This window comes from Rhodnius prolixus, unplaced genomic scaffold (assembly GCF_049639745.1).
Source record: "Rhodnius prolixus isolate KJV_2025 unplaced genomic scaffold, Rpr scaffold_8, whole genome shotgun sequence".
Classification (NCBI taxonomy): Eukaryota; Metazoa; Arthropoda; class Insecta; order Hemiptera; family Reduviidae; genus Rhodnius; species Rhodnius prolixus.
Window position 1 is genome coordinate 38406556 of NW_027411593.1, and position 16139 is coordinate 38422694.

The 16139-nt window shown below is 35.7% G+C and overlaps 1 protein-coding gene across 5 annotated transcripts in view; it reads right to left on the reverse strand.

Moving 5' to 3' along the window:
- Nucleotides 1-16139, reverse strand: part of ec (ubiquitin specific peptidase echinus) — a 167146-nt gene that overhangs the window by 18926 nt on the left and 132081 nt on the right. For all 5 annotated transcript variants that reach the window (XM_074122801.1, XM_074122800.1, XM_074122804.1 and 2 more), the window contains one exon: nucleotides 9967-10059. In XM_074122801.1, coding sequence (XP_073978902.1) covers nucleotides 9967-10059 — 93 coding nt within the window. The remainder of the gene's footprint in view (nucleotides 1-9966; nucleotides 10060-16139) is intronic.

Here is a 16139-nt window from a genome sequence, read left to right on the forward strand (position 1 = left end):
CTCACGGTGGCTGGTAACCAAAACCTAGGAAAGAACTCACAAAAAAAATACATAATTAAATAAATAAAAATTATACTAGGCATTGTCAGGAATTGAAGATTTCTTCAACTTTGGCCAGGCAAGTTCCGGCTGTGGGTATACGCGTTTCCAAAAGATGTATTCCTTCAACCACTTCCACGCTGCGTCTAAAATGCAATAGGTTTAGGTTTCCGTCATTTCTAGGGACGATTGATTGGCAGGCTGAAATCGCTAAATATCCAGCAACGCATAATTATTCCAACTGAACACCTGGGAGGCTCTGGTCTTTTTTCTTACAATTTTCAAACAATTTTTTTTTTCTTGAATTGACCTCGTATCGAATACCCAAAGTTCTGAAAAGATATTTTGAAATTTAATCGAAAGGTGTGGGATGATATTTCCAGAATACAAAGCGATCAGCTAAAAAAGAAAATATATTAGACACTAAGGGAGGAAAACCAAGAACGACACAGAAATAGTGAGAATAATGGTCCACTGTCACTTTACTTTCTAAGATTATCTGTGACATTACCATAGATTCCTTCTATTCATACCTACCTGCACACAGAAATATCTGGTCTCATCGCAGAACTCTTAAAGCATTATACTCATGAAGGAAGGCCTAGGAAAGATTACTGAGCAAACAGTTAAAACAGGAAGAAGTATGAAAAATACAATAATACAAAAGTAGTATTATAATGTAAATAATTAGATGATCTCTCACGAAAAATCCACCGGATGTAGATATCACAGAACACTATGATAAAAATAAGGGAAACGGAAGTAAAACATTCATCACCTGAGATGATCAATTCCACAGACTTCCTAATTAGCTTCCAGAAATAGATCGCATTGTTTCCATTTTGGATTTCTTTTAAGCAGAATTTAATTCCAAAACTGCTCAAACGTTCTTGAATACACCTTAAACCGCTTTTTATTTTTGATTCAATTTGTATTTGAACTATTTCTATAATTCCTAAATAAAGTGGCAATTTCCTTGTAATATTGGCAGGATTTTGAGTGTAATGATTCATATCTTGAAATTAATTAAAAGATTACGTACATGCTAACAACAGAACGACTGATACATCGAATTTGAAACGCTCAAAAAACTCAAAGCAACTATCGATCTGCTTTTATTATCGAATTTTAGCAGATAAAATTTACTGGAAAATAGAATTTTTCCAACCAGTAAACTGCCCACCCCCTATTTCTTTGCCGTAAAAGCTTATAACATCTGCAATGATTTTCCTTCTTTCTAACAAAACCAGGACAGCATGTTTTCTCAGTCTGCATGCCCCATTTGGAGATCTACCAATCATTCGAATGGCCGCCAGCCTTTTATTGGAGTAATGACGTAGGTGAATTAAGTCAGGAAGTTAGTAATGAATGTTTTCGCCTAGCCTGTAGGCTCCGGGTGGAATCATGGCTATATTTATTATGGCCTTAACTAGTGAACAATTTTGGGAATGTCTTAAAATGGTTAAGGCCCCATGAAGGCTACATAGGATCCTAACCTAGAGGCTCCGGGTGGAATCATGGCTATATTTATTATGGACTTAACCAGTGAACAATTTTGGGAATGTCTTAAAATGGTTAAGGCCCCATGAAGGCTACATAGGATCCTAACCTAGAGGCTCCGGGTGGAATCATGGCTATATTTATTATGGACTTAACCAGTGAACAATTTTGGGAATGTCTTAAAATGGTTAAGGCCCCATGAAGGCTACATAGGATCCTAACCTAGAGGCTCCGGGTGGAATCATGGCTATATTTATTATGGACTTAACCAGTGAACAATTTTGGGAATGTCTTAAAATGGTTAAGGCCCCATGAAGGCTACATAGGATCCTAACCTAGAGGCTCCGGGTGGAATCATGGCTATATTTATTATGGACTTAACTAGTGAACAATTTTGGGAATGTCTTAAAATGGTTAAGGCCCCATGAAGGCTACATAGGATCCTAACCTAGAGGCTCCGGGTGGAATCATGGCTATATTTATTATGGACTTAACTAGTGAACAATTTTGGGAATGTCTTAAAATGGTTAAGGCCCCATGAAGGCTACATAGGATCCTAACCTAGAGGCTCCGGGTGGAATCATGGCTATATTTATTATGGACTTAACCAGTGAACAATTTTGGGAATGTCTTAAAATGGTTAAGGCCCCATGAAGGCTACATAGGATCCTAACCTAGAGGCTCCGGGTGGAATCATGGCTATATTTATTATGGACTTAACTAGTGAACAATTTTGGGAATGTCTTAAAATGGTTAAGGCCCCATGAAGGCTACATAGGATCCTAACCTAGAGGCTCCGGGTGGAATCATGGCTATATTTATTATGGACTTAACCAGTGAACAATTTTGGGAATGTCTTAAAATGGTTAAGGCCCCATGAAGGCTACATAGGATCCTAACCTAGAGGCTCCGGGTGGAATCATGGCTATATTTATTATGGACTTAACCAGTGAACAATTTTGGGAATGTCTTAAAATGGTTAAGGCCCCATGAAGGCTACATAGGATCCTAACCTAGAGGCTCCGGGTGGAATCATGGCTATATTTATTATGGACTTAACTAGTGAACAATTTTGGGAATGTCTTAAAATGGTTAAGGCCCCATGAAGGCTACATAGGATCCTAACCTAGAGGTCTCTTTCAACCGCTAAATTCGGATATTGGTTAGCGATTTTTTGTTCGAGACCTCTAAGCATTCCCACAACAGCTTCTTAAAACGTAGCTAGCCTGCAGGGCCATCAGCTTGGATGTCTGTGAAGATGACAACTTTGGAGTAAGAATTTTTCAATTAGTTCTGCTAAAAGACTGTGATCTGACCTACTACAGTAAACACCCCCCTAACCATGTTTAAATATTTTTCAATTTTGTAAAGTTCAAAATAATCATTTCCTGTGTAAATTAATTTTAAAAATATGAAAATGTCGCAATAATTCCTGTTTGAGAAGCTAAGAAAGTAAAATAAAGCGTAAGAAATGGAAGAATGTTTCCTATTGTCAACCACAGATGGCTCTGATGGTATACATGCAGCCTTAGTACGTACAGGCTTCAATAAAATAATGTAAACTCTTCGAATCATTACACAAACAACATCAAAAAGAATCTATTAACTGCAATTATTCTGCACTCAGAAACGTTACTCATGAATATTAATAATAATTCTAAATGAAAAAAGTAACTGTAAATCCTATTTACATATTTCTAATGAGATTGGTTTTAGCGAACAGTTTGCTATATATTTTTCCGAGTAAAGAACAATCGCCTACTTGATCTTATGGACAATATAATGAATATAAATTATGATGATAATATTAAAATAAAAAAGACGGTGTCAGCTGGTGATCGACCGGGAGGACGAGCTGTATTTTATGTTGTGGAATACAACAGGTGTTTAATGAGGTGTGCAATGACAGCGGGTCTACTGCCAAAGATATAATAGAATTCTTCATCACCCAAGCTTTATGGCAAGAAGTTGGCCGCCAGATCTGTTCCATTTTAATGTTATGAAAAGAAAAAAAAAGTCTACCAGAATATGACATTTAAAATGTTTGTCTCTGTTCGATGAGAACAACTGAAAAATAAATTAAGACAAAAAACTATCTGTAAATTGGCTGTTCAGATTTAGATCGCAGCGATTTAGCGACTCTCTTCGGCATCTCTCTCTCTTCGGTGTGGAGGTGGAAAGTGAGAACAAAAAGAAGCCAAAATTTCTTTCAAAATCCATCAACCGAAAAGCTGATTCTCAAGTTTTAGTTAAACCTTATAAAGTAAGGAAAATATTACGATGATGCTAAATCGCATTGCCTCCGGATATGTCCGAATTATTTCTTACGATTCCTAGATCGGAATAAGGGTGTTTTCTGAAAATATTCTCTATGTCTAACTTGATGAACTCATTATACTCTCAACTGACTACGCAACAGATGTAGGTCGACCTTGATTTGAAACAGCCTCCATCTTTGTAACAATAGAAACTTCCTTAATCTTACAGCTGTTAATTTCAACAAAATATCAACTCTAAAGATAACTTTTTTAAGGATGAACAGTTTGGGTTGATCTCTATGCCAATTCTATCTAGATGATGTGGTGAATAATTATGGTTAAATCTTAACCTCTATGTGATGGTGTAGAATTGCCTGCTGTACTTGTTGAACCAAGGTGCTTTGGGTATGCTTGGTTGTGTATGGCTGCATAAAATTGCCCCTGGGATCGTTTAGACAGTTAGTATTCCCTTTGCCATTCACAGAAATGATCATTTTTGCGTAATTCTTTATATCTGAGTTTTGCAAGGAGTTGGGTACATATTGCAATGAAATCCACTATTTCATTTCCTCCTAGCCTTTAATCCAGATTAGATGTACCAATATATTTATATTTAAAATATTATTTAGCAGGTGAACTGTCTCCAAGGATCAGCCCAGCCAGTAATGTGTATTATCCCAAATAACTTCCTTTTGTTCCAGTTAACTACCTAATTTTTGTCAAACAAGGGTTTTTTATTTAACTCCGAACTTCTAATTCAAGAAATCACTTTCTTTACACATATCCTACGATCTAGAAACCACTTGTTCTGACTGAAGGGACTTAAATAGGGAGATATCTCTAGCGAAAACGTGAAATTTTCAATTATACTTTCCTTACATAATAAGTGAAGGTAAAAAAAGAAAACTCCATTCCTAACAGAATTTTCTTCAAGCTAGAAATAGCAAAAGCAAAAGATTTAACTAAATAGCACTTGAAGAAAAGCATAATCTCTCCTTCTCCCTAAATTGCCTTTATTTGAATTTGCTTACTTAACGTTCCATATAAACGCTACAGATCAATAAATACACGATGATTATACCAAAAAAAAACGTGAACGTAAATTATTAAACTAAGGATTCAAGATTGGCGAGGATTCGAGTCCCGCTATATCTGTATATACAGGGTGTCCCAAGCTATATGGATAACGACTTTTTCTCGGAAACTAAGGTAGCTAGAAAAAAACTAAAAAATACTGTTCCCTTAGTTTTTTGTTCGGAATCCAAATTTAATTTGTAAATTTTTTTCGCTGGTTCCAGAAGCGAGATACAGGCACCAACTTCATTCTTTCAAATGGGAAGGTGCGGTTTTTATTTCAGAAATAGATTCCTCTATTTTTTTAAAGAAAAATTTACTTGGACGGTTTTTTTCTGTGAGCGATATTTCAGAAGTTATGAATGAAAACATGATTCTTATAAGAAATGTCAAAATGATAATATTATAACGGTTTTTTGATAGAATAAGAAGAAAAGTACTATTTTATTATAAATTTTACTCCTCATTAATATTACAGATCATGCTCGAAATGGCTTCCACTATCAGAGAGATGCACTTTCCTGCCAATTGTCCCTTACTGCCAAAGAAATAGATTCGGCTTTAACCGAGTTACAGGCATCTATTATTCTCTGCTTTAGTTCATCTACAGATGCTATTCCGGCTTGATTCTGATGCATCTAGATTTAGAGATGCTTTTAGATAAGCAGAAATAAGAAAAGAAAGAAAAAAGTTATGAATAATCACCTTGTTTTTCGGGTATCCCCAAAGGAAATAGTCCATAGGTGTCAAATCCGGTGAGAGAGATGGCCACTGAATAGCCCCCGTTATGGATATAACACCATCAGGCATGTAAAGAGATATCTCGATAGGCAATTTGATGGGCGTGTTATATCGACACGGGGGGCGATTCAGTGACACCTCGCTCGGGTTGGCATCTGTAGATGAACTAAAGCAAAGAATAGTAGATGCCTGTAACTCGGTTAAAGCCGAATCTATTTCTTTGGCAGTAAGGGACAATTGGCAGGAAAGAGCATGTCTATGCATCTCTAATGGTGGAAGCCATTTCGAGCATGATCTGTAATATTAATGAGGAGTAAAATTTATAATAAAATAGTACTTTCCTTCTTATTCTATCAAAAAACCGTTATAATATTATCATTTTGACATTTCTTATAAGAATCATGTTTTCATTCATAACTTCTAAAATATCGCTCACAGATAAAAACCGTTCAAGTAAATTTTTCTTTTAAAAAATAGAGGAATCTATTTCTGAAATAAAAACCGTACCTTCCCATTTGAAAGAATGAAGTTGGTGCCTGTATCTCGCTTCTGGAACCAGCGAAAAAAATTTACAAATTAAATTTGGATTCCGAACAAAAAACTAACGGAACACGTATTTTTTAGTTTTTTTCTAGCTATCTTAGTTTCCGAGAAAAAGTCGTTATCCATATAGCTTGGGACACCCTGTATATACCTGCTTCTCCAGTTCTGGCTCTTAGTTTCTGTGTTTACTCAACCAACCCGCTTAGCCACGTAAGTTTTCAATAATTATAAAGAATTTATTGTATTTTACTGTTTATTTTTGTATTACTGATTTTCTATGTTACTGACTCTGTAAATTGTTTTGTATTTGTAATATCCAGGCCCTGAAGAAGTCAATATATTTGTCGAAACGTTGGCAAAAAGACGAGTTTGTTTTTTATTTGACCGATTCATCGCCAATCTTGAATCCTTAGTTTAAAAAAAAATAACAAGAAAATTCATTGAACCGTTTTTCAAAAAAATAGTTGAATAAGTGACTTCCGATAAACATATTGTGATCGCTTTCTGTTCCCCGCTCTCCCACGATACTTACCCTAATAAAATGCCAATTTTGAACTTCCTCCCAGGTTTTTTGTTTTTGAGTTATGAGTATTCACAAACTGAGAGAGAAAGACAAAACTCCTTTTTCAGACTCACGAAACCTATAAAACCTGTCCTAAACCTACAAGAAAATTTGTCCCGATGATCAGAACACTTTTCTCACCGGTAAGAGGAGAAATAATAATAAATGCAAAGCACGAGCAAAACTAATTACTACATCATAACCTCTCATTTACTTCCTGCGTTAAATATAGTTGTTTATCGCAAATGTAATAATTAAGATTTATATCGCATTTGTTCCAATATATGTAATACTGTCTATGTAACTTCCTTAGTAAATATATATACAAACATCTTTCGTATTTTAGTAAGGAAGTTAGCATTAAACGAACAATTTAGCAATTTCCGTTTTAATTAGTGAGAATTTAAGATTACGTGTTTTATAAAATTAAATTTTCTTTTTATTTAATCATCCATCATATCTAGCAGATTTGATGCAGTTTTTCCGGCGTAAAAAAAAAAGTATCACTTGAAAGGTTTCTGGCATCAGGAGAAAATGAAGTTACCAACCGAATAACTTGCTTGAAATGGAGCAGCCACTCGATTGGTCTCGAATGTGTTCTAGCTGTAAAAACCAAGTGCTCAGGGCGAACGTCTTTTAAGGTAATGACGGTTAAAAGAGTACGGCAAACAAGGGTGTACAATTCCATGGATCAAATAGGTAAGTTGAAAGTTCCTAGCTAGGAATCAAAGACAGGAAGAAGAACCTCTGAGCAGACTATGTCAGGATCAAGAGGAAGTGGCAACTCACTTCCTGTTTGATTACTCACTTCCGTTGTAAACGCTGTGGTGAAATGTAACACCACAAAAAGAGTGGTTTACCTACTAGACAGGAGTTTGGCACAGTAAGCCGCAGTAAGGGAGACACACCCCTCATATTTTGAATTTGGATGGTGATTTGAAGAATTTCAAAAACAGAAAATGATCCTCCATCCTCTAGAAAATAATTAATCTATAATTTGCTAATTAATGCTGCAGCTGGTAGCACTATTAATGTAATCCCCTTGAAGTCGGGAAGATTGCACTAATTACTGCACATTATTTTTTAGGAGAAAGTTGATCTTATCTAACATAGATCTGAATCTAAGATAGGTGAGAACAGCGCCCACTATTCTGTAGCGTTAGCAACGATTCTCTCAGCAATACTATTGTCATCCAATGTTACATGAACTAATGGGGAAATGAAGCGTTCTCGTTATTAAACTAGCGAGGATTTACACTTTCTCTTCTGAAGTGTAATTGAGGTATTGTAGATCCAAGAATGGAGCAGAATACCAAGAGATCTTTGCTGGAGTTTCATAAGAATGCAACTCTCCTGTCTGGTTGATCTAAAGCTGAACGAATTGAGCACAAAACAAGACATGCAGAGGTAACGGTGCATATCTTTCTATTCTCACTAAATACCAACCGTACAGTGTAAGGAGGATACCAGGCTATTCTATTCAATGTGTGCAATTATATGCTGCATACTTCTGCAGATTGGTCTGTGCTAACCCTGGGGAGAAAAAGAATCTGGAAGTGGATACCCACTGCTGGATTATCTGGATTACTTAGGCTAGTGGATCTTGTTATCACTTGAGAATATCCACGCCCAACACGATCAAATACACTTATCACATCTAAAAATCCGCACAAAGCACCTACGTCATTTTGCAGGAAATATGAGGAATCAGGAGATCTTTTAGAGAGAGTATGATGAATCTTAGTTGAGCCAAGCATCTTGGAAGTGTAGCATGCTAATTGCTCATTCTGCTAGGAGATGCAAGGTTACGGTTTTTACGGTTTTTTTCAGCGGTCTTGCTTCACATATTCCTTTTTTATTTACACACTAACTTCCATTTTGTCTTGTTCCATTCATCTCCCCATCATCATCATCAGTGAATTTCTCTGCACAATATTGTATCAAAGAACTTCTACTTCTAATCATCATTCAAGTAATCAACCTTATAAACGTTAAAATAAAGACCCTGCTTGAATATTCTTTCTATTTTAGCCCAATTATACTTGTGCCTTTACCAAACTTAACAACCAGTACATCAGAAATAAGATGCTCATGTAGCCTTATATTTTAGAATAAAATCAACCCAATCGATTCAAAGATTCGACTGTCAAGTCTAACTATACTGTAAACAAACCAAAAATAGTATCCATGGACCCAATGAAAGACGCCAAAACTATCACCAAAATACACACGATAACACACTTACAAGATTACGAATAAATAAATAACACGAACATCTGTTTAAAGCGTGACGTCACCTATTTAACACATGATCCCCAACGTCAACATTATTTAAAACTTAAAACAGATCCACCTGATATTAATAATGTCAACCATCTTATTTGAATAATTAATAAAAACAAACATACTACGTACTACACATTACTAAAAAAATTATATTTTATTTTGACCTTGTAAAATTAATTTAAAATAGTCTTTTAAAGGCCATCTAAACTTTACATTCTGATTTCCGTCTTTAGTGCAATTAATTATAGGTTATTCTATTTTCATTTGCACTTAAATTTCTTCTTCATTTTGTAGAGAATATAAATTTTTAAATTGGAACTATTTTCTAAAATCATTTATTTCTAAGATTTCTATAGAGGCAGTCATTTAGTAAAAAGATGTTATTCAGCATACTTCTCTCATAAAAGAGGATGAGAAAAGTACAAAAAAAAGTAATGTAATTGCCTATTTTTTCAGACGGGCTTTAGGTCCAACTACCTAATTAGATGACGTGGAGAGAGGCGACTAACAAACATACTTTACTATAAATTTCTCATATTAACCATTGGGAATATAGACTAGTACCGCAATACATCTTAGCTTTGCGGGTCTGGCCTATAATAGCCCAACATACTTTACTGTAGATTTCTCATATTAAACATTAAATAAAATCCAAGGCCTAGACCGGGAGAATCGAACCCTCTAAACCAACAATACATCTTAGCATTGCGGGTCTAGTCTCTTAACCGCCTAACAAACTTTACTATAAATTTCTCATATTAAACATTAAATAAAATCCAAGGCCTAGACCGGGAGAATCGAACCCTCTAAACCAACAATACATCTTAGCTTTGCGGGTCTAGCCTATAACCGCTCGGCTACTGTGGCGCCTTTAAGAGGATTATTATAACTATGTCTAGTGGAAAATGTTCTTTAATTTAAAATAAGAAATAATTATTTAAAAAAATATTAGATTTTACATACCTTAAGCGCACAGAATATACATGAGTCTAGCATGCAAGTGTGGCCAGATAATTCTCGAAAACTTCTTCTGAAGATGTCCAGATGCCATAATACCTAGAAATAAAAAACAAAGAAAGTTGATTACGACCATAAAATTATTAGAACGGTTACAGAAAAAGAAGGGAAAACTTAATTGATATTAGCGCAATCAGAATTAAGTGAATTAAAAAAAAAAAACAAAGAGCAAATGGATGTCCATTTGGATAAACAGAATTACCATTACAGAAACCGGTTTGTGCGAATTTCTAAAAGCAATTTTATTTAAATAGCGAAATCTAAATTATTTTTTTTTAACTACAAATACAAATTAAGTGTTTAATTGTAACTGAAGTTGTTAGATTGGTAAGAATGGGGATAAGTGGAACGTTTATTGAATGAAAGATACAGACATTAACGGGCAGGTACGCAGAGTACATGCTTTTAGAATAACAATTATCTGTTTATTTAATACTAATTCACTGTATGTAGCTGCCAGTGCCTTATGAATGACAATGTATACTGGGGTTTTAGTGTTGTTGTTTTATTTAAAAAACCATGTGTACACGGTCCAGTAAGCCCGCGTTCCCTCTCAATAATAAAATTCATTCTTGGATACTATTTTATTATTAAGCTAAACTACCTAAGATTATTTGATTATACTAAAATCATTGCCAACAAAACTCCAGAGTGGTTTGTATGGAAAAGAACAAAGAAGTAATTTGCTGTACTGTACTAGCTGTGTCATTGTGCTGCAAAGTTCCAGTCGAGTCATGAGAGATCGTCCAGTCATGCGGAAATGACGAAAGATAAAATTTAATTAAAAACAAAAAAAAAAATTGTAATTTTCTGGTATTACACTTACCTCATCTTCTCATCCTAAATTTAATTACATAATTACTTAATGAATTACACACAATGACAAATCTAATGGCCTAATTTGCTACTAACCCTGAATTTAAATGAACAAATTTAGGCTGTAAGCTCTTAAATAGATGGAAATACTATTTCGATTATCACGCATTCACAATTTTCCCGTTGCCCTACAAAAGTTTCGTTAATGGACGGAGTTGACATCACAACAATTCGAGATACAGTGGAAATAATCGACTTTTTTTTTTCTATTTTTGTACAGTACTTATCTTAATTATACCAATCAAAAGATTTGGAGAATATTTTCAAAATTAGGAAATCATCGCAAAAAAATGACTTCCGGCGACTTATATTAAAAGCGTCCTTGAAAACGAACAGTTTACGAACAGAATTTTGAGAAAAAAATAACACAACACTGAATTTTTACAAAACTCGCTTCATTTACGCACAAATACAGACACACGCAGAACAATAACACCCACACTTTTAGTGATTGGGAAAAAACCTTGGCCCAGGATTGTGGTATACTCGTATTGTAGGCTGACGTCACAGGCTCACAGTTCAAGGATGGTAAGAGATTTTGCAATTCCAGTTACTAGCTCTCCCTCCTGTAGTTTTACAATGTAATCTACTCTATTTCTTTTCAAATAAGTATTTTTTTAATCCCATCTGTTCATCAAAGAAATAATTAAGAAGGAAGTGTTTTTGCCATTAAAATTATTGACTAAACAGTAACCATATTGATTCAACCTGCAATTTGGTGATAAAGTTATAATGACAACATCTGTAAAGGAATTTTTAATAACAAATTGCTTAATTTACGGGGATAGGGTACTAATTTAATCTAAAGAATGGAATAACACGATAGAGTAGCTTATTTTCAGCACCCAAACCTACGATTATCGATCGTAATGGAAATAAAAGCAAAGAATATATGATCTCTACAAAAGCTATATAGCCTCCTGCACAAAGAGAGGCAATAACCCAAAAAACTGAAGAAATATTTGTTTGGAAGGTAGAGGTGTTTTAATAAGCACCTAGCATCATTTTTCAGAGCGTTGAAGTCCCTTACCTGGTTTCTCTTGTTTCTGTGCCTAGTAACCGCCTTTTTGCACAAGTCTAAGTATTTACTGTTATGGTGGGAGGGAACCTAGGATTGCAGGCAGCCTCTACTAGACTATTAATTCTTCTTTTTTTTAATTTTTACTTAATTATTAACTATTAACCTTGCAGTTCATTCATTAATTTTTATCCGAAATATTGTTGCAACCAGAAATGCTGATGTTAATACAAGTATTGTTAAAAGAAATTTTACGCTAACGTTGCGCCCTAATTGTACCCCATTTCTTTGTTCATTTATTCAATAAATTTCTCTTTTTTTAATTTGGAAAGTAAATACTATTGTACTTTGTAAACAATATACTTCAGTAAATAATTTTAATTTAATTACACAGTATTCTTTTTTGGTTAATAATAAAAAAAGTTAGTTAAGAAATTTAGCGTGAATTGTTCCCAATACTTCTTTCCTCTTTCAGCCTGCAAATGAACTTGAAGATGTCAAAAAATAAAAGAAAAAAGATGACAATATACGAGTTTCTGCGTCAGTGCATTGAGCTAGATAGTTGCACATCTCCCTTGAGCAAGAATTATCGCTGATTTTACATTCCTGATCATGATTGTAATAGCGTCACACGCTACCTTACCAACACTTAACCAGTGTAAAGAAAATTTACGATGGTTGAAGTCTCTCTCTACACCAATCAACCACAGATAATGAAGGGAAGTCTCAAATTGGCAATAAATATTTAAAACGACGATTAAAATCAGTAATATTCAGTAAGATGATTCTAATAAATATTATCTATATTTATGGAGTAAGGAATGTCAGTAGGTATTGCAAATTTTCGTGGTTTGTATGTGATACCTGCAATGATGCCAAGATTCCAATCAACGTGGAGAATGGCACTTCCTTCTAATTTATTTGGGACAGAATACCACGGAGGCTATTTGCTCTCGGATTGTCTGAAATAGCAAATCCATTGTGACCAAAAAGATCAGCTGATGGTCCCATTAATTTGAATTGTTAGTGCATAGAATTGAAGGCGGTAGTAATGTGTACAAAATCAAACTAACTGTGTAAAGTTAAGCTAAAGCTAAGCACAGTAAGCTAAAATCCAAGTGGATGCAAAAATGTTTTGTGTGTTTTTAGGCAAGTGTAATCTCCATGGACTCGTCAAGATCCTTTGAAGAAGTGGCTAGTCCTACTTCTATCCACCAGAGTAATCTGATATGGATTTCTGTAGGCAAAAAACAAATTACAGATCCTTCATTATCCGCCCGTAAATCCAGCTTCTCACTTCCTTTTCTGCAGAATGAAATATTCCTTAAAAATCTTTAGCACTAATCCAGCGTACTGATTGGATTCTTTGCAACAGACTTCTGCATCTGCATTAGATGTACTTCCCGCTCTAAATTGTCTCTTACGAACAACAAGAAACAGCAGGAGGTAAAAAAATTATAGGTACGGAGAAGAGAACAACCATTTGGAGTCTCGATGGCAGCTAACATGTGACCTTCTACTTCTTCATTTTTAAATTAAGTAGACAGTTGCATATGCCGATGATATGGACATCCTATCCCATAATTCAGATTCAGTGAACGCAATCCGATCCATCCAGTCTTTTTTTTTTTTTTTTTTTTTTTTTATGATTTAAGGCGCGTCAACATCCAAGGTTATTGGCGCCCGGAGCTTTTTTCAGTGCACTGCCGGCCTCCGGACAGTGTTCTCTCGTTACAGACAACACTGTCCATCACCGGACAGTGAGCTGTAAGAAGCTCCTAGGAAGAAAAAATCTAAGGGTCAGCTGCTGGATTCGAACCCGGGACCTCCGCGTGGGAGTCCAGTATGCTAACCTCATAGCTAATCCCTTCCCTCCATCCAGTCTTATCTTCATATTCTCGAACCATGGTTTGGCAAATGGAGAATAAAGGTCAACGAGGCTAAATCACATTGCACAACCTCTACAAGGTACTCCCGCCAGTTTATCTGAACTAAATTCATATTCCTCCGGCAAATACAGCACGATATCTTGAGCTTTTCCTCGACAAACGCCTTACGTGGAACCGTCCATACCCGACTCAAGCTGCAAGAACTTTACTTAAGTTACCGGATGGCCAAAAGACTCCTCGACAAACGCTCCAAATTGCCTATTACCAACAAAAATACTTCTGCTAGCTCTACTAGCCCCAATCTGGTAATACGGACTTGAACTGTACGGTACTACAAAGGTGCTAATCTTAACCGCATCCAATCCTTTCCATCGAAAATCCTACGCACAATCCTTAACGCTCCTTTCTACGTAAGCAATCACACTATCTACAATAATCTAAAAATCCCTTTTGTCCTTGACCTAGCCAAATCCCGTTACACCAAATTTCTCAACACTTCAACCCGCTCATAAACAATCTATCCCAAACTAGTCTTCCCTCAAATCCTCGCCGAAGACTGAAGCGTCGATAGCCTCGCGATGAGACCTGATCGCATCATAGAAAAGGGATTCACTTCAACGGCATCTTGTGTTAGCCGACTCATGATGGTCATCGTTGGATGGCACTCATTCAGATCTTTCAAGCCATTATTATTTATGTATTTATTTATTATTTATGTAAGCAATCCGATTTACTTGTTGCCAATAGATAGTTGTAAATTAAATAGAATTGAAAAAAATACGTACTTCCGGTACATTAAAAGCCGAAAACCTGCAAGACTGTAATTCTTTTTCTCACTAATTTTAACAAAAAGTCCCTTCCTTCTTCCACCCAATAGTTTACGAAGAGTGAATGCAGTAGGAAAGTTAGTATATAGCAGTAACTCCCCCAAGCTACCAACACAAAGGGTAATTAGAGCAATAAAAAACACTCCAGAGTAGTAGAGTGGTAGGGGGGCGAAGAAGCGTCATCAAAAAAAGGGACATCAATGCTGTTACGCTACAGGTGCATTCACCCACCAGCACTGTGGACTTCCCCTCTTTGTTCGCCGTACACTGGACACTCTGCAACAGCTCCTCTCTAACAATACGGACAGACTCGCTCGTTTCTCATCGACAATTAGTCAGCTCAGCCATCTCCCACAATTTTTTTTTAAAGAATAATAAAAAACAAATCACGTGGGAAAACTAGGCAATTGTATGCAGAAAACAATATCTATTTCCGTTTCTTTCATGGAGGCTGTCTGCTGATTCTCTAATAATTTATTGTGGAGATTTTTTGTTTTTTTAAATAAAAGATTCAAGAATTAAAAGAGAAAGCAGAGAGGCTATATTAGTTTCTCTTACTTCTCGCATGAGAAAGTATGGAGATTTCTGTGAAACTTAAAGTAATTAAATAAAACCGGATAATCATATTCATATACAATTTTGACTGCTACTAGGGGGGCGTGGCAGATAGCTGTACTATTTTATTAAATAAACTGCCGTCCCAATTCATACTTATTTGGAGAAAATTATATAAAAATTTAGGTTTTAATATAAATATAATAAAATTGCAATAATAAAGGGTCTCTATGAAGGGTTTCAAATAGCCAACTGCCACCAGTAGTTGGCTAGCACAGTAAGAGGACTGTGCAACAATCGATTTCCTCAATCTTCTCCTCGTTAATTGGGAGAGATTGGTAAAAGAAGTCATTCTCAGAATGAATCCAGATAACATATTAGAAAGGAGAGGTGTATTGGAAACGGAAATGGTTACTCCTGACTTCCGGATCCCCGTTTTTGAAACTTTTCCAGAGAGCGGGGGGTTGTTCATCGAGGCTATGATGGTTAAGTGAAGGTTTCCCGCTCTGGAAACGACCCTACTTAAAAGCATGGGTGTTCATAGCGTATGCGGATTACAGTAGGAGAAGCGTAACAAGCACCATAAGGTCTATTGGACTACCTTAAGTGTCCAGGGCGTGTACATGAAATTAGAATGACTGTAAAAGTGTGTACAATCTGTAAATGTGAATGAGAGGGGCTGTCGATTAGATAAAGAGTTTGTACTGATTTGAATAACTCAAAGTGCATTTTTTAAGTAAGAGGAGGTGTTAATATTAAGGGATTCCTGCATGAACTCCTAGATTCCCAAAGTAGTTTATCCTAACCCCTAGTAGTTTCTGCATTTGCTGGAGTAGAGTGTATCCTCCTTGGTTCTGTCGGCAGGAATTCTGCAATCCGCTTTAGAGAAACTAGGATGGTGTCCACAACATCTCTTTTTGTTAAAACCCTTCCCGATTATGAGGTATCTTAATT